The sequence below is a fragment of the Tursiops truncatus genome, chromosome 10, assembly GCF_011762595.2.
Source record: "Tursiops truncatus isolate mTurTru1 chromosome 10, mTurTru1.mat.Y, whole genome shotgun sequence".
Classification (NCBI taxonomy): Eukaryota; Metazoa; Chordata; class Mammalia; order Artiodactyla; family Delphinidae; genus Tursiops; species Tursiops truncatus.
In genome coordinates this window covers 46075376-46094347 of record NC_047043.1, presented here as the reverse complement: position 1 = coordinate 46094347, position 18972 = coordinate 46075376, and the positions used below count along the sequence as shown (strand labels likewise).

Below are 18972 nucleotides of genomic sequence, written 5' to 3'. Positions count from 1 at the left end.
ATTATAGTCAAAAACTTCCCTAACATGGGTAAAGAAATAGCCACCCAAGTCCAGGGAGTGAAGAGAGTCCCATACAGGATAAACCAAGGGAGAAACACACTGAGACACATAGTAATCAAATTGGAAAAAATTAAAGACAGAAAAATTATTGAAAGCAGCAAGGGAAAAAATGACAAATAACATAAAAGGGAACTCCCATAAGGTTAACAACTGATTTCTCAGCAGAAACTCTACAAGCCAGAAGGGAGTGGCATGACATTTTAAAGTGATGAAAAGGAAGAACATACAACTAAGATTACTCTACCTGTCAAGGATCTCATTCAGATTCAATGGAGAAAACAAAAGCTTTACAGACAAGCAAAAGCTAAGAGAATTCAGCACCACCAAACCAGCTCTACAACAAATGCTAAAGGAAATTCTCTAAGTGGGAAACACAGAGAAGAAAAGGACCTACAAAAACAAACCCAAACCAATGAACAAAATGGTAATAGGGGGCTTCTCTGTTGGTGCAGTGGTTGAGAGTCCACCTGCTGATGCAGGGGACACAGGTTCGTGCCCTGGTCCAGGAAGATCCCACATGCCGCGGAGCAGCTGGGCCCATGAGCCATGGCCACTGAGCCTGCACGTCCAGAGCCTGTGCTCCACAACGGGAGAGGCCACAACAGTGAGAGGCCCGTGTACCGCAAAACAAACAAAAAATGGTAATAGGAACATACATATAGATAATTACCTTAAATGTGAACAGATTACAGGCTCCAATGAAAAGACACAGGCTTGCTGAATAAGTACGAAAACAAGACCCATATATATGCTGTCTACAGGAGACCCACTTCAGACATAGGAATACATACAGACTGAAAGTGAGAGGGTGGAAAAAGATATTTCATGCAAATGGAAATCAAAAGAAAGCAGGAGTAGCAATACTCATATCAGATAAAATAGATTTTAAAATAATGAATGTTACAAGAGACAAGGAAGGACACTACATAATGATCAAGGGATCACTCCAAGAAGATATACCAATTATAAATATATATGAACCCAACAGTGGAGCACCTCAATACATAAGGCAACTGCTAACAGCTATAAAAGAGGAAATCGATAGTAACACAGTAATAGCGGTGGACTTTAACACCTCACTTACACCAATGCACAGATCATCCAAACAGAAAATTAATAAGGAAACAAGCTTCCCTGGTGGTGCAGTGGTTGAGAGACCACCTGCCGATGCAGGGGATGCAGGTTTGTGCCCTGGTCCGGGAAGATCCCACATGCCACGGAGCGTCTGGGCCTGTGAGCCATGGCCGCTGAGCCTGTGCATCCAGAGCCTGTGCTCTGCAATGGGAGAGGCCACAACAGTGAGAGGCCCGTGTACCACAAAAAAATAAAAATAAAAAAATAAGGAAACACAAGCTTTAAATTACACAATAGACCAGATAGATTTAATTGATATTTATAGGACATTCCATTAAAAAACAGATTACACTTTTTCCTCAAGTGCACGTGGAACATTCTCCAGGATAGATCACACCTTGGGTCACAAATCAAGCCTCAGTAAATTTAAGAAAATTAAAATCATGTCAAGCATCTTTTCTGACGACAACACTAAGATTAGAAATCAACTACAGGGAAAAAAACGTAAAAAATACAAACACGTGGAGGCTAAACAACATGTTACTAAATAACCAAGAGATCACTGAAGATATCAAAGAGGAAATCAAAACATACCTAGAGAAAAATGGCAACGAAAACACAATGATCCAAAACCAATGGGATGCAGCAAAAGCAGTTCTAAGAGGGAAGTTTATAGCAATACAAGCCTACCTTAAGAAACAACAAATATCTCAAATAAACAACCTAACTTTACACCTAAAGGAACTAGAGAAAGAACAAACAAAACCCAAACTTAGTAGAAGGAAAGAGATCATAAAGAACAGAGCAGAAATAAATGAAATAGAAATCAACAAAACTAAAAGCTGGTTCTTTGAGAAGATAAACAAAATTGATAAACCATTAGCCAGACTCATCAAGAAAAAGAGGGAGAGGCCTCAAATCAATAAAATTAGAAATGAAAAAGGAGAAGTTACAACAGACACTGCAGAAATACAAAGCATCCTAAGAAACAACTACAAGCAATTCTATGCCAATAAAATGGACAACCTGGAAGAAATGGACAAATTCTTAGGGAGGTATAACCTTCTAAGACTGAGCCAGGAAGAAACAGAAAATATGAACAGACCAATCACAAGTAATGAAATTGAAACTGTGATTAAAAATCTTCCAACAAACAAAAGTCCAGCACCAGGCTTCACAGGTGAATTCTATCAAGCATTTAGAGAAGAACTAACACCCATCCTTCTCAAACTCTTCCAAAAATTGCAGACGAAGGAACACTCCCAAACTCATTCTATGAGGCCACCATCACCCTGATACCACAACCAGACAAAGATACTACAAAAAAAGAAAATTACAGACCAATATCACTAATGAATATAGATGCAAAAATCCTCAACAATATACTAGCAAACAGAATCCAACAACACATTAAAAGGATCACACACCTTGATCAAGTGGGATTTATCCCAGGGATGCAAGGATTCTTCAATATACACAAATCAATGTGATACACCATATTAACAAATTGAAGAAGAAAAACGATATGATCATCTCAATAGATGCAGAAAAAGCCTTTGACAAAATTCAGCACCCATTTATGATAAAAACTCTCGGAAAGTGGGCATAGAGGGAACCTACTTTAACATAATAAAGTCCATGTATGACAAACCCACAGCAAACATCATTCTCAATGGTGAAAACCTGAAAGCATCTCCTCTAAGAGCAGGAACAAGACAAGGATGTCCACTCTCACCACTATTATTCAACATAGGTTTGGAAGCCCTAGCCATGGCAATCAGAGAAGAAAAAGAAATGAAAGGAATCCAAATTGGAAAAGAAGTAAAGCTGTCACTGTTTGCAGATGACATGATACTACACATAGAGAATCCTAAAGATGCCACCAGAAAACTACTAGAGCTAATCAGTGAATTTGGTAAAGTTGCAGGGTACAAAATTAATGTACAGAAATCTCTTGCATTCCTACACACTAATGATAAAAAATCTGAAAGAGAAATTAAGGAAACATTCCCATTTACCATTGCAACAAAAAGAATAAAATGCCTAGGAATAAACCTACCTAGGGAGACAAAAGACCTGTATGCAGAAAACTATAAGACACTGCTGAAAGAAATTAAAGATAATACCAACAGATGGGGAGATATACCACGTTCTTGGATTGGAAGAATCAACATTGCGAAAATGACTCTACCACCCAAGGCATATTACAGATTCAATGCAATCCCTGTCAAAATACCAATGACCTTTTTCACAAAACTAGAACAAAAAAGTTCACAATTTGTGTGGAATCACAAAACACCCTGAACAGCCAAATCAATTCTCAGAAAGAAAAATGGAGCTGGAAGAATCAGGCTCCCTGACTTCAGAGTATACTACAAAGCTACAGTAAACAAGACAGTATGGTATTGGCACAAAAACAGAAATATAGATCAATGGAACAGGATAGACGGCCCAGAGATAAACCCTCGCACCTATGGTCACCTTATCTTTGTTAAAGGAGGCAAGAATATACAATGGAGAAAAGTCAGCCTCTTCAATAAGTGGTGCTGGGAAAACTGGGAAGCTACATGTAAAAGAATGAAATTAGAACACTCTCTAACACCATACACAAAAATAAACTCAAAATGGATTAGAGACCTAAATGTAAGACCGGACACTATAAAACTCTTAGAGGAAAACATAGGAAGAACACGCTTTGACATAAATCAGAGCAAGATCTTTTTTGATCCACCTTGTAGAGTAATGGAGATAAAAACAAAAATAAACAAATGGGACCTAATGAAACTAAAAAGCTTTTGCAAAACAAAGGAAACTACAAACAAGATGAAAAGACAACCCTCAGAATGGGAGAAAATATTTGCAAATGAATCAACTGACAAAGGATTAATCTCCAAAATATATAAACAGCTCATGCAGCTCGATATTAAAGAAACAGACAACCCAATCCAAAAATGGGCAGAAAACCTAAATAGACATTTCTCCAAAGAAGACATACAGATGCCAAAAGGCACATAAAAAGCTGCTCAACATCACTAATTATTAGAGAAATGCAAATCAAAACTACAATGAGGTATCACCTCACACCAGTTAGAATGGGCATCATCAGAAAATCTACAAACAACAAATGCTGGAGAGGGTGTGGAGAAAAAGGACCCTCTTGCACTGTTGGTGGGAATGTAAATTGATACAGCCACTATGGAGAACAGTATGGAAGTTCCTTAAGAAACTAAAAATAGAACTACCATATGACACAGCAATCCCACTACTGGGCATATACCCAGAGAAAACTATAATTCAAAAAGATACATACACCCCAATGTTCATTGCAGCACTATTTACAATAGCCAGGACATGGAAGCAACCTAAATTCCCATCAACAGACGGATGGATAAAGAAGATGTGGTACATATATACAATGGAATATTCCTCAGCCATAAAAAGGAATGAAACTGAGTCATTTGTAGAGATGTGGATGGATCTAGAGACTGTCATACAGAGTGAAGTAAGTCAGAAAGAGAAAAACAAATATCGTATGTTAATGCATATATGTGGAACCTAGAAAAACAGTACAGATGAACTGGTTTGCAGGGCAGAAATTGAGACACAGATGTAAAGAAGAAAAGTATGGACACCAAGGGGGGAACATGAGGGGGGGGTGTTTTGTGATGAATTGGGACATTGGGATTGACATATATACACTAATATGTATAAAGTGGATAACTAAAAAGAACCTTTTGTTTTTTTGTTTTTATAAATTTATTTTATTTTATTTATTTTTGGCTGTGTTGGGTCTTCGTTGCTGTGCATGATCTTTCTCTAATTGCAGTGAGTAGGGGCTACTCTTCGTTGCGGTGCGCGGGCTTCTCATTGCAGTGGCTTCTCTTGTTGTAGAGCTCGGGCTCTAGGCGCGCAGGCTTCAGTAGTTGTGGCACATGGGCTCAGTAGTTGTGGCTTGTGGGCTGTAGAGTGCAGGCTCAGTAGTTGCGGCACACGGGGCTTAGTTGCTCCATGGCATATGGGATCTTCCCGGACCAGGGCTCGAACCCCTGTCCCCTGCATTGGCAGGTGGATTCTTAACCACTGCGCCACCAGGGAAGCCCCTGAACCTGCTGTTTTTTAAAAAAGAATACTCCCTGGGAACTTCCCTGGTGGTCCAGTGGTTAAGACTCTGTGCTTCCAATGCAGGGGCCATGGGTTTGATCCCTGGTCAGGGAGCTAAGATCCCACATGCCGTGTAGTGTGGCTAAAAAATATTTAAATTTTTTAAAATTTTAAGTTAAAGAATGTTTTTGAATAAAAAATACTCCCTGAATTAATGAATAACACTTGTGTTCCTCTCTTCAACCTAAATCCCCAAGCCTCTATAACATGGACTAATGTCATAGCCCTTTATCACTTTGCCATTAATATGCAATACCCAGACTGTGCCCTCAAGTTCCTCTCACCTGGAATGTTCACTTGACTTCCTTGCATCCCACCCAATTCCAGCCTTTGAGTTTCAGCTCTAGTGTTTCTTCTACAGAGCTTCTGAAAACCATGCTGGTCTTCATGAAGCATCCTTTTTTGTGTAAGCTTAGATCTCACGGTCTCATTTCACACTTCATTATTTAATGCATTGCCCTCTTGTTTTATATACATTAGACTATTTTTCCAGTCAATTTGCAAGTCTCATGGAGGCCAGATCATTTCTGTGTCCTCCATGGTGCCCAGCATGGTGCTAATAAGCTAGGCAGATCATCAGTGTATGTGGATTGAAAGGTTTACATTTCTGATTTACAAAACCTGCTCAGGTCACATAGTAAGGGGCAAAAAAGATTTGCTGAAAGAATATAGTATACATCAAAAAACTGAACTGCAAAACAAAGTTCTGGAAATTTCCTAGGATAAAAATAAATGTATCTGGGTCTCAAACACAAGACTAAAAATTTTAGTCCTTGGCTTCTTCCATGGTCCCATCCCTCTGAGAATTCACAGTTCTTAGGCTAGAAGACTGCTAGTGTGACACTGGCTCTGGAAACATCAAACACTCCTCTCTTCAAAGTTTGAATCAATGAAAAGAACTTGTCCTGTCATCTTAAAATGACTCTTTTGACCTCTCCATGTAACAATTCACATATGATACTGTGCATCTTCCTGTCTGTGAAATCTTTAGGATTCCAAGGTGTTCACTTAATAATTAAGTTGACTTAAATAAGCTTTCTAAGAAATAATTGGGATGAACATTTCAGGCAGCCAAATTACTCCTATGCTCAACCATATGAAAAAAAAATCCATCTGAAGTCACTTGGAAGGTAATACCAGGAAATCATTTTCAGCATTAAAAGACATATTAAGAAGTTCAGTTGGAATAATCTACTACCTTAGATATTAGAACTACAGAATGCTTAAGGCTATCTGCATTGCCTCCTAATAGAACTGATGAGAAAGTTATTAAGTGAATAAAATCTTCCTGCATTACACTATTACAGTCTTACAATCTTGTCATTTTACAGATGGGTTATTAATTTTATCAGTTGTCACTAAAGTAAGGAAAATAAATTTTCAAGACTATAAAAGGATGATTCATATCTTTTTTCTAATGTGTAGCATTCGTTGGCAATATGAAGACTGGAAAACTCAAAAATGATTTTTATTTATAGTATCCAAAGCATATTGATGGAATAATTATCAATTGCTAATATAAAATGTTTATATTAATGTATAAAATGCATAATGTATACAGTGAAGTACATATACAACTCCATGAACTTTTACATATATATTCACCCATGTGACCACCACCCATATCGATATATAGAACACTTCCAGCCCAGAAGAAGGCTCCTGCCTGCCTTTTCCTGGTCAAACTCTACTACCTGTTACAATGTAATCATTGTCCTGATCTCTGTCACCATTGGTTAGCTTTTCTCGGTTGTGAAAATATGTGTAAATGAAGTTATACATTGTGTATCCTTTTGTGTCTGGCTTCTTTTGCTCAACACTCATCCATCTTGCTGTGTATATCCACAGTGTGTTCTTTTTCATGTTTGGCAAAATTCCATTGGATAAGCACACCACAATATATTTATCTATCCTGTGGGCATTTGGGGGTTTTCCAGTTTTTGATTATTACGAATAAATGTGCTACGAACATTCTTGTACATGTCTTTTCATGAACAGAAGTACTCATTTCTCTTGTGTGTGTATATCCAAGAGTGGGATTGTTGGCTTAAAGGGTGGGCATATTTGTGAACTGCCAAACAATTTGCTCAAATGATTGAACCATGTTATGTTTTAATTCATGAATAGAGTTTGTGAATCCAAGGTAACTACTATCGAATAGTCTAAATTGTGCCTTTTGTTTCTGGTTTATTAATATGTATCGACATTTTAAAAGTATATTGTTTTACACAGGCGCAAAAACTTGGCCAGCTCAAGTGTTAGTTGGAATTAAAGGTGAAAGGATTTTGAAAGTTTCATTTAAAAAATTCATCATTATAGAACGGCATTAAACAATTGGAACTTTAATAAGTTCTGGCATTTAGTAAATTACTCTTTCCTTTACAGTGTTGGGAATTAATGTTTGGAGATTAAAATTAATTAATAGTAATTTAGGGGCTTCCCTGGTGGCGCAGTGGTTGCGAGTCCACCTGCCGATGCAGGGGACACGGGTTTGTGCCCCGGTCCGGGAAGATCCCACATGCCGCGGAGCAGCTGGGCCCGTGAGCCATGGCCACTGAGCCTGCACATCCGGAGCCTGTGCTCCGCAACGGGAGAGGTCACAACAGTGAGAGGCCCGCGTATCGCCAAAAAAAAAAGGAATTTAGAAAAATGTATTAAGAAATGTGTTTGCCTTGGTCAAACAAGAATGATCTGGGCTAAAAATTATGTTTTGTTGAATGATTGGAGTTCATTCCTCCTACACCTGACAAAAATAACATTTTGATATCTCAGGCCCATGCCATTATTTTTCTATCCAGTTTTATTTTGTTCTCATAAAGCTATATAGTATTTTTTTTATTTTCATGTGACCAGGAATTATCTACTTGCTTTCACTGTAATTTGCCTGCATCTAATTTATCTTTTTTTTTTTAAAGGAAGAAGATTGGTCTTTATCTGTATACAAGGGATTGACAACAGAAGAGCACTAATTTTTCTGGGCAGAGACGCACACAGAGGTCTCATGTCATTTGATTCTGAATGCAAAATAAGATGCAGTTTTGCTTTTTCTGTTTCAGTTATCTCAGGGATCTCCAGAACCAATTGAGCCCAACTTTTTCACAGCAGATTACCATTTATTGCATCATTCATCAGGTCGAAACAGCCTATCCCCAAATAACCCAACAGGTAATGGTCTTCAACACAGGAAATCTGGCTTTCACAAAGAAATAGATTGTTTGTATCAACAGCTATCCTTAAAAGATTATCTTCAATTTAAAATGAAAACAGAGTTTATTTTGATTATCTGTGGTGACAGTTGGAAGGACATACAGTAGGAATTTAGAAATTCCCTGAGATTTATTTTACACACTTGTGACACCTTCCTTGATCATTTATTAATACCATAAGCAAACAGAATCTGTGTGGGTAAATTGTATTTCCTTTTACTTCTTCTTATCTGGTGATGGGAAATCAAATGCTCAAAAACATCCAGGGGGATAAAAAGCAGAAATGAAGAGCTTGAATAAAACAGAAAATTTGACACTTACCTGAAGAATCCACATCAGACATATTTAATTTTTTTTCTTTTTTGAAAAAATTTCTCATAGGGAGGCAATATAACATAGGGATTAAAGGTATGTATTCTGTAAACCAGGATGCCTAGATTCAAATCTCAGCTCAAGCTCTTAGTAGCTGACCTTGAGCAAATTATTTGACCTCACTGAACCCCAGTTTTCTTGCCTGTAAAATGGGAACAAAAATGGTAACCATCTTAGGATTATAGCAATGATCAGTGTAAATATATAAAAAGTACTTAGCCAGTAGTAGGGACTCAGCATAATGTAATTTTTCTTGTGATATTTTTGACCTCAGAAGAGATCTTCAAGCTACTCTGAGGTTACAGAATTCCTAAATAATTTCGGAATCCCTGTAAACTATAGTTATATCTCTCAGTGGGGCAGACAGATGTGAAACTTTTACTGTTAAATGAAAACTTGCCATCTACTCAGACAAAAAATAAGCCTAATCCTGTTGTGCTTTTGAAGTTGCCTAATTTAGGCAAATCACTTCATGTACTAATTATCAAACTTTCCCTAAGTCTTGGACTCCTAGGATACAGCTAAACTGGGTAGACAGAACTGCATTTAAAATCATCCCTGAGAAATCTGTAAGATCGAGATAAACTGTTATCTAAAGTCATTTGCTTTTATTTATTTTTAATTGAACTATAGTTGATTTATAATATTGTGTTAGTTTCAGGTGTACAGAAAAGTGATCCAGATATATATATATTCTTTTTCAGATTCTTTTCCTTTTCCTTTATAGGTTATTAAAAATATTAAATATAGTTCCCAGTGCTATACAGTAAATCATTATTGTTTATATATTTTATATATAGTAGAGTGCATCTGTTAATCCCATATGCCTAATTTATCCCTCCCCCCCTTTCCCCTTTGGTAACCATAGGTTTGTTTTCTATGTCTGTGAGTCTGTTTCTGTTTTGTAAATAAGTTCATTTGTATTATTTTTTAGATTCCACAGATAAGTGATATCATATAATATTTGTCTTTCTGACTTACTTCACGTAGTACGATGTGGTATATATATATATATATCATTGAATATTAGCCATAAAAAAGAATAAAATCTTGACATATGCAGCAACATGTATGGATCTAGAGATTATCATACTAAGTGAAGTAAAGTCATTTGCATCCCCCTGGGCAGGTAGGTCAGTCACAGGCCAGACTTCTTACCACAGCAGCCCTGCTGAGTGAAGAACTCTGGTGGAAGTCTCTCAGCATCCTGAGAGGGAGTTGACAGGCTCTTCCAGAAGCTGGATGCTCCTACCCAGAGCAGACCAGGTGTGTCCCTAGTCATGGCAGCCTGGACAGAAGCAAAGACAGCAGAACCAGGGAGCACTTTGGGCAACACCTTTAAGCTGGGCTTGAAAAACAAGCTGCCAGCACTCACATCCTTGTGCGTCCTCTTAACCTTCAACCCATTCTCTTTTCTCTCTCCTAAGTAAGTGGCAGGGGAGCTCCTGGGCCTCCATGTGATAAGTGTTGATTGACCTGAGTGGAAACTGGTCAACATTGCTTTGGGTGGTGCTGGGGTTTGTTAATGTGCTGGTATATCATACTCAGACCAAACCTCAAAAGAATTACTGTCTTCTGATTTTAAATGTATTTTATTCCCTCCTGGCAGCCATAGCCAAGGGTTAGACCTTTGTTGTCCTCCTCTGGCTATTTCTGCCTTCCTCTAAGAATTTGGTTTTTTTCTAGCACATATCTACTCTTTTTGCCTTGTGGATTAGGAATAGTTTCTTAATCTTTTATTTGCCTATCAGGAGGTTTGTGTTTAGAACCACTCCTCACCTATCCTTACACACACACACACACACACACACACACACACACACACACACACACACACACACACACACACACACCTAACTTAATTGGCCAATTTATACCATGAGCAATGCACATAAATCTTGTGTATTATTTTGTGATGGCCACCCCAAAAGCCAAGATAATTTGGAATGTGTTTGTAAGTACTCATCTTCATCACTAAGAAACTGACCTCTTTTCACTGCATGTGAATCATAATTGCCAATAAAATCTAAGAAAACATGAACCAAATGTCAGGCTTTTCATAATTTATCTATTTCAGGTCTACCCTCCAGCTTTGATTTGGAGCAGGGGATAACATATGAACAGATGCAGGTGAGGTTTTTGTGGTGCCTCTGAATGATTTTATTTTGTTGCTTTTAATTCAATACTAACCTGATATTTTTTAACTTTAGATTGTGATTGAAGAAGTCCTAGAGGAAAATGGTTATTACAATTTTACTTCTAACAGGTGAGATCTAGAAATGTGAAAATTCAATTTAGACCATTGGATATTAGATCTAATTTCTCTATCCTTGATTCTAGAGGTTTTCCCCAACCTTCTATTTTAAACACTTTTGTAAAATATCTTGGCTTAGACTTGATACAACTGTGAGTAGAATGTATGTTGACCATATTTTATATGGATGCAGCTGCTGTATTCTTGGTTGAAAAAGAAAGGGTGATCACTTAGTAGTAATTTACTCCTACATAATGAAATGGAAAATTATTTCTACATTTTTTTTTAAATTAAGCATGTTTGTCCCATATTGGAAGAGCCGAAACTCAAATGTCCATGACTAAAATCTAGCAATTATTTGTATAGAATGCAAGGGGGAAAGTGCAACTAAACAAAGAATCACTTCTGGTGAATTTAAGATGTTTGTGGGAAAGGGATTTGTTGTTATGTGTTCCCATTTGCTTACCCTAAAAAGAAATTGCAGTTTACTGGGGCTGTGTTATCTTCTAAAATAATCATTATTGGTGATCTAAAAATATACTCTATTTTATATCAATTTCATTCAGTTATGGATTCCTGCAATTTTACTGTTGGGCACAGTTTAGGGCACAAAGATTTGAGTACAATTAGTTTGAGAGGCAATCCCAAGAAACTCTGGTAAGGGATTGAAGAAATAATTCAATAAAGATTTCATTTTCAAGTAAGTTACTGTTGTGGTGGTTGGAGCTTGATCCCATTGTGGAAATCTGAGAGCCAGTGGAGAACATGTACCTCAATTCTCCCACTTATGGGCTGAGGGAGCTGGGATGGTATTTATCTCTAATTTCCATTAGTCATCGTTTGAGGCCTTTTTCCCCAGAGGACGTTAGTTCCCTGGCATTTCTGGCCTTCTGTAAGGGTGGACAAAGAAGATTCTAGAGACCAGAGATATCCTCAGGAAAAGAAACGCAGGTGCTGGCCGTAAGGAATCAGGCCAGCATGCTTTGAAGTGCTTTGAAAGAGGGGATATGGGCGCTGACAGTGTCTGCTATACATGAGCTGTCTCTTGACTTTTCCAAGGAGCCCACTCATAACAGAAGCATCAAATTGACCATGAGTAACCACTTACACATCCTATATGGCCAAAGTTGCCTTAGGAGACATAGTCCAGTGGAGTTTGTTTTCCCTAAGTGGGCTTTTCTACCTGGAGGAATAACCTTCCTGTCTAGCTAATGAAACTATCTGTTGACCACTATTTAAAGTATTCTAGAAGTCTTCCCCAAAGATAACTGTTAGCCGTGGAAAGAGAAAGAGGTCTCAAGAACATTCTATTAAGGTCATTATATTGAAATTAGAATATTTTTTGAGGTTAGGTTAGCCTTTTTTTTCCCTGTTTCAGTGAGTTGTTCTTATGAATCACAGATAAGATTATTCAGCTGCTTGCTCTTTTGGCTTGATAATATATTTCCAAAATACTATCTTTGTACATTTAGTCCTGTTGTGATTTGTAACCACAGAGAAATGATGAGTAATTCTCATTTTCCAAGGGTATATTGTTAATAGAAATAACCATCTCCATTATAACTCTTCTCCCCCCATCCCTGGAGGGATTTTGGATTTTCATTTTTTCCTCTTGATCTGAGTACATCCAGCCTTCCATGGATAGTATGAATGTCTCTGTTCTTGACTCTCAGCAACTTATTATTTCAAGTGCCATTGGCTTGTAGTGGGGCAAACGTCATGCTTATCATTTTTTTAATCACATTTTCTCAGAGACTCAGGATCATGGGCAATGGATGTCTTCAAATTTTTGCAGAAAATCAGCTAAATATAATGAAAAAACAGGGGTGTAAGGAACTTCGGGAAGCTCTTATAAGAGCTCTTATTTTTCCTTTTTTAGAAATAGTAATTCCAGTCTTATTTTGAAATTTATGGTTATCCTTTTCAATTCTACAGTTATTAAGTTTTTAAAAAATCAAACATTACTTCTACTTTCAAAGACATATTCCTGTATTAAAAGAAATTGCAGATTTTCTTCTTATGGTAAATAGACAATAAGAGGCCTAATGACAAAGGTGAAAATTTATTTACAGTTATATTCAGAATTGTGAATATAATATGAAGATATGATTTAAACGATCAAGTTAAAGTAATATATGATGGAAATGACATCAAATTTTCTTAAAATGTTCCAAATAAAAATGAATCATCCATTTAAAAATCCATATAACCAGGGGCTTCTCTGGTGGCGCAGTGGTTGGGAGTCCTCCTGCCAATGCAGGGGATGCGGGTTCGTGCCCCAGTCTGGGAAGATCCCACATGCTGCAAAGCGGCTGGGCCCATGAGCCATGGTCACTGAGCCTGTGCGTCCGGAGCCTGTGTTCCACAATGGGAGAGGCCACAACAGTGAGAGGCCCGTGTACAGCAAAAAAAAAAAAATCCATATAACCATGATACTCCCTTTTCAGCTCCTAATAGCAGTGATAGCATATATAATTGGGGGAGACAGTTTTCACGGTTTACCAGTGAAAATAACCTTTGGTTGTGCTTAAAACCATTACTTGTTTACCGATGTTCCCAAATAGTTTCCAAGAAGTAAGTCAGGCTCCACATAGAAGTACCTAATACTTCACAAACTGAAAGTGTACATAATTCCAAATATGAATCAGATCAGCTGTGACAGTCATGATTTTTCCGTGCTCAAAGGATAGAGGATGCCAAATATCACAGGACATGTAGAGGTAATTAGAATCAGTACTTAGAATCAGTACAGTGTATTTTCCCAAATAGGTTTTGTAAATAGCCAATATTATCAAAGATGATAATAGATGTTATATGAAAAATAAAGTTCCATGACCAAATATATTTGGGAAACCCTGAATGTACATTTTTCCATTTTGGGAGAATGTTGACACACATGACTATATTGAAAACTTTGAGATATACTTTAGGAAAGAAGTCTGTTGACCTTGTTTACCCAGTGAATTTCCATCTTTTACTTGGAACACAAGTTGAGAAAACCTTCCCTAGCAATGTGGTTTGAAATAAGAAACATTGTTTTAACTCCTCCACCAGTATCTAGTCAGATCTTCTATTGTTCTCATAATCATCATCATCATCTTAATTGTCATCACAGCCATCATTGCAAAATATTATTAAATGATCCTGATTAATAACCATGCAAAGGGAATTACATACATAAGTCCTGTATTCCTCAAGCTTACAGCTTAAGACTGTCAGTTCAAACCTATACACACATCTACAAAGCATCCAGACAGCAGCTAAAGCATTAAGCCAAGACATGGAACATTTCAGCTTAGATCATAGGGTTTATGTTTAGTTAGGGTTAGAGAGATGATATTCTCAAATGGAAAGTCTCAGGATAAGGCCATTATCTAGCTATTAGCTGTCTTTGGGGAAGATACCTAGAACTGTTATAAGTAATGGTGAGACTGCTTAGGCAGTTGGTAGGAAGAATGTCTCAGGCACAACATACTGCATTAAAGAAAGTGATAACAAAAATAGAAACAGCAGCAAGGAGCCCTAACCTAAATGAGGGATTTGGGAAGGGGAAGTAGAACTGAGTTGAGATTGCAAGGAAAATGAAACAAGGTCAAAATAAACTGGGCCAGCCCCAGGTGGGCTCTATTTGTGGTCATTTGCAGGGATGTATGATTACCTATATTTTGCACACATTAATATTTAGCTTCCTTACCAGAAGGATACAGCCTGGCGTGCCTTCATTTTATCACTGTTCTAATGAGAGTGAAACTGTTGAGTTTTGTGAATGAATAGATGACCAGCATACCATTCTTTTATACTTAGGGGCACATATTAATATTTTACTTTGTAACAATGAAATATGTGTTGAGAGAAAAAGAAATCTACATTGAATCAACTTGCATTGCTTTAAAATAAGCATTTAATGTACAGGTTACTTTGGATGGGTATTAATTTTTCCACTGTAGGATTATTAGTTCCTATTACATTTATAATTTGAGAAAGAAAATGCTAGCACTGAACTTCAGCAAAAGTCAACTTTCTAAAAATCTCCCCATTCCATCATGTTTAGAATCACCTTTTTATTCATTGTGATTTATTTATTTATATACCTGAGCTACTGCTTTTGAAACTGAATATGTGAACTAAAATATTTGAGACTGTAGAGAACTTCTTCCACTTTTGAATCTTCTAGGTATCACTCCTATCCATGGGGGACCAAGAATCACCCAACCAAAAGATGAAAGTGCTGCATTTTGAATGGACTTGGTTTTCCCAGTGAAGATCAAGTTCTGGACTTCAACCACTACTGGCAAGATGCCCAAAGATTGGGTGCTGCTAAAAGAGTGTGGAAGAGAAAAGACCAACATACCATGGTGCCTGCAGGACCTCTTTCTGGAGGTCCAGTGCTAAGAGGCTTCATCCTTAGGACACATGTATACAGGATGACAGTGTGCTTCTGGGAGAAAATGCTGCAAAATTCATCTGTGAGAAGAAAACCCACTCCTTGCAGAACTTTCCTCCAAGTTAAAAAAAAAATACTTGTCATATTTTTCAAAGGAATCTACTTAGAATTGCTGAAACTGTGTTTAAACGCATCTATGTATAAAAGATAGTTTTAGATAAAGAAAATTATAGAACTCAGAACAGTAATATATTGGGTGATTCACTGTATCCCTCAATGTTTTTAATCTTAAAAGAAATTCAGAATATGTGATCGAATTATTTTGTAGTTTTATTTGTTTGTTTTAATGAAAGGATTGGTTTTCTCTTAACCAGTTGGGTACTAGTGGTCTTGAACAGTATTTGTAACCTTGCACAGCCTCTGGGAATAACAGTCAAATTGTCATATTTAAGCTAAGAATGTATTGATGTATAGTTTGTGTATATGTATATATGCATAGGGGGAGGAGGAAGGTTTTGATTAGGCTAATGTTTTGCTGCTAATCAAACTCATAGTGTTTTTAGGACACTTTGAAGAGTCATAGAGTCTATGAAAGAGATGCAATATTCCATATTCCAAGTCCTGCCTAACTGAAATTACCAACATTGCTTTTAAATTTTTTATTGCTTGAGAATTTGAAATGAAAATAAGTTATATAATAAAATATAAATGTCTTCTTTATTCATTGAAACGTCTTTAGAAAAGAGAACCCAGAGCACCAAAACAGTGTCCCATTCCTGTGTGGGGATAATTTATGGTGAAAATTCTCTAGGTTCTTATTGGGCTAAAATCTCTTCAACTGGCTTCTTATAACTGGTATAATGTCAAGAAATTATTGCCAAATCAGACTGCACTTCTAACTACTTAAGAAGATTTTAAATCTATATAATTAGTAATCTGAAAGCTGAAATTATGCTTTTTATTTACTTCTCACTACGTTCTATCTTATTTACATTGATATGTTTTTAGTATGATCAAATAAAATTTAGTACTGTGGTTGAAACACAATAATCTTTTCTATAGTATGGAAAAATCTCTTAATGTGAATCCATACTATTTTTACAGTTAGTATGTTTAGTACTTAAACTATATCCTATTCTCTTTAACCCATTCCTTTGAAAATTACCAGTGAATCCTTGTCTTTAAGCCAAATTAATAATTACAAACACACTGTAATTTAAAGTAATAGATGAGGATACAGGAATGAAAATTTTCAGTTTTAGCTTTCAACCAAATTCATCCACATGTGAAATTTACATGTGAAGTCAAAAGGCTATGATATTGTTGATTTAAACCAGGAAAAATTCTATTTCTATTCCAGCTTAACTTGAACCTACATGATTATATTTTATCTCTTTTCATGTATGGAATGGGCACATGTCTTTATTGTACAGGAGGCACAGGCCTAGAGGGGCACAAATTTTCATTGTGATAGAAACCAGTATTTAGAAACAAACCAAGCTATAGGGTGAAAGTTTGAACTATAAAGTTCTTCTCAAATGGTGTAGAAAAGCATAGTATTCAGAGGTCACACCTTGGTAAGAAAAGAGAAATTGCTTATTTGAAGGTGTTTTTAAATGCATAAAATTTTTTTAACATCTTTATTGGCGTATAATTGCTTTACAATGGTGTGTTAGTTTCTGCTTTATAACAAAGTGAATCAGTTATACATATACATATGTTCCCATATCTCTTCCCTCTTGTGTCTCCCTCACTCCCACCCTTCCTATCCCACCCCTCTAGGTGGTCACAAAGCACCGAGCTGATCTCCCTGTGCTATAATGCATAAAATTTTAAATGCATACCTTATTGACCAGAAAGGGAGCAAAATGTTTCCAACTAACTTCTAGACCATACAAATGGCAGGTATTATGCTAGAAGTTAGTAAGAATTAACAAAAATAAGCAAACGAATGTCTTTTTCAACAGCAGCTTTAGGCCCATCAACAGCTCTAAGCTGATAGATGCATTCTTTTGCCAAAATGATATATTCTTAAACTACGACAGTCACTGAATCAGCATTCTCCCAGTGCAAGACCAAGACTTTAAGGGAAGGTTAGGCACTGGTAAGGGAAGCGTTTTGTGCAGGGGGTCACATCCCAGCAAGGAGGTTAACAAGGAGCCCCTTCCCTTCACAGTAAAACAATGATCATTTTGTTTTGACTATCTAAACTGTCTTCTAGTGCAAAGTTGTTACTTGAACTTAGTAGGCCTCATTCTTTTCCTGATTGCATTTCAATTTTTTCTCTTTATTTTATATAATTTTTAAATTCTTTGTTGTGCAATGAAATCTCTGTGATTTCATCTAATTCTAAGTCACTGAATATTTGTATGGGACAGATTATGAATCAGCCTTCTCAGATCATTTTTGATACACAAAATACTTTTTGATTTTGTTTTGACTTCCCTGGTGGTGCAGTGGTTAAGAATCCTCCTGCCAATGCAGGGGCACGGGTTCCATCCCTGGTCCGGGAAGATCCCGCATGCCCAGAGCAACTAAGCCCATGCGCCACAACTACTGAGCCTGCGCTCCTAAAGCCCATGCTCCGCAACAAGAGAAGCCAGTGCAATGAGACGCCCGCACATCACAACGAAGAGTAGCCCCTGCTCACCGCAACTAGAGAAAGCCCACATGCAGCAATGAAGGCCCAATGCAGCCAAAATTTAAAAAACTAAATTTAAAAAGTTAAAAATTAAATTTAAAAAAATATTGTTAAAAAAAACTCTATCTGAATATGTGTACTTGAAATTGTCATTTTTTTTTTTTTTTTTTTTTTGCGGTACACGGACCTCTCACTGTTGTGCACTGTTGTGGCCTCTCCCGTTGTGGAGCACAGGCTCTGGATGCGCAGGCTCAGCGGCCATGGCTCACGGGCCCAGCCGCTCCGCGGCATGTGGGATCTTCCCGGACTGGGGCACGAATCCGTGTCCCCTGCATCGGCAGGCAGACTCTCAACCACTGTGCCACCAGGGAAGCCCCCTGTCATTTCCTTTTTAAAGCAGAATATTTCATTCTCAGGGAAGTGACTGCAGCAGGCATATGTGCTTACTGTTTGTTAACTTTATCTTCTTCCAGAAATGTGATATTTAATTAGAGATCTTCAGAGAATAGTGACATGTACACTAGACCCTGAGCTCATAGATGCATTTCAGAAACTTTCTGGGAAAACAAACACTACTGAGTTTTGTGTGGACATCTATGCGGTTCTGGGTGATATGTGTACATCTATTTTGGCATTCTAAAGCAGAACTTAATTAAGAAACATTGTTATGAAGTTTACCCAAATGATGGAACTGAATTGGAGTTAAGGTCTTCCTAGAGATACCATCTATGACTTATTAAATACTATGAATTTTGATGTTCAAAAACTAACATAGGACTTGTTGATTATGTGCAATCCCAGCAATATCATCAATTAATCA

At 37.2% G+C, this 18972-nt stretch overlaps 1 protein-coding gene across 1 annotated transcript in view; it reads left to right on the top strand.

Moving 5' to 3' along the window:
- The window catches only part of NEK10 (NIMA related kinase 10), a 325535-nt gene extending 308730 nt beyond the window's left edge, over nt 1-16805 (top strand). Inside the window, exons 34-37 of the mRNA XM_033864502.2 lie at nt 8352-8460; nt 10951-11003; nt 11084-11139; nt 15302-16805. Of these exons, the coding sequence (XP_033720393.1) occupies nt 8352-8460; nt 10951-11003; nt 11084-11139; nt 15302-15350 (267 nt within the window). The 3' untranslated portion in view covers nt 15351-16805. The remainder of the gene's footprint in view (nt 1-8351; nt 8461-10950; nt 11004-11083; nt 11140-15301) is intronic.
- The last annotated feature ends 2167 nt before the right edge of the window (nt 16806-18972 follow it).